The sequence below is a fragment of the Plasmopara halstedii genome, assembly GCF_900000015.1.
Source record: "Plasmopara halstedii genome assembly, contig: Scaffold_670, whole genome shotgun sequence".
Taxonomy (NCBI): Eukaryota; Oomycota; class Peronosporomycetes; order Peronosporales; family Peronosporaceae; genus Plasmopara; species Plasmopara halstedii.
The window spans coordinates 1-620 of NW_020187587.1; the positions used below are offsets into that span (position 1 = coordinate 1).

At 41.8% G+C, this 620-nt stretch overlaps 1 protein-coding gene across 1 annotated transcript; it reads right to left on the reverse strand.

The window, feature by feature from the left end:
* Positions 1–273: 273 nt before the first annotated feature.
* Positions 274–505, reverse strand: PHALS_13572 (conserved hypothetical protein; the record flags this gene model as incomplete). The annotated part of the gene is made up of 2 exons (XM_024729355.1): positions 274–367; positions 435–505. 2 exons carry the CDS (start codon positions 503–505, stop codon positions 274–276), a joined length of 165 nt encoding a protein of 54 aa, XP_024579741.1.
* Between the last annotated feature and the right edge of the window lie 115 nt (positions 506–620).

Here is a 620-nt window from a genome sequence, read left to right on the forward strand (position 1 = left end):
AGAATTATGAGCTTAGTCCTTAGCTAGAGAAGAAAGCGATGTCAGAGAATTGGTGATTATAGATTGCTTGGCCTCAGATATCCTTGGATTTACTTCGTGCGCTTTTTTAGATTCTGTCTCCCTCTTAGGAAGCGACACAAATATTAATATAGTAAGAGACTCCACTTCAACAGTATGTCACCCAGATACCTTGATATAATGACAGTATTTTTGACTCATTTTAACAAGCTCGATATTTTCTTTACCTATCCAGTTAGACTGGCGCTATCAAATCTAAGTGGTGTAAAATGTCGAGCGGTCGACCTCCGGAAGCGATTCCATACAGCCATGACATTTCGTAGAGAATGCTTCGTTTGCGGTAAAACATCTGTTTGAGAGACATAAAAGTTAGAGCATCACTGTCAAAAGAACAATAACTTTCATCTACGTCTTACAGGGAGCACAACCAAGACTCAGCTCCAATTTTGGTATTGCTCGGTCCATACACACGCTTCCGCCCGCACATATCACACTTGGTATTCCAAATACTCACATCTGCGCGATACTGGGTTCCAGTACATCTCCACGCATCTCGTACGAATTTGAATTGCACCGTCAGAATGCGTTGTGTATGCACATCC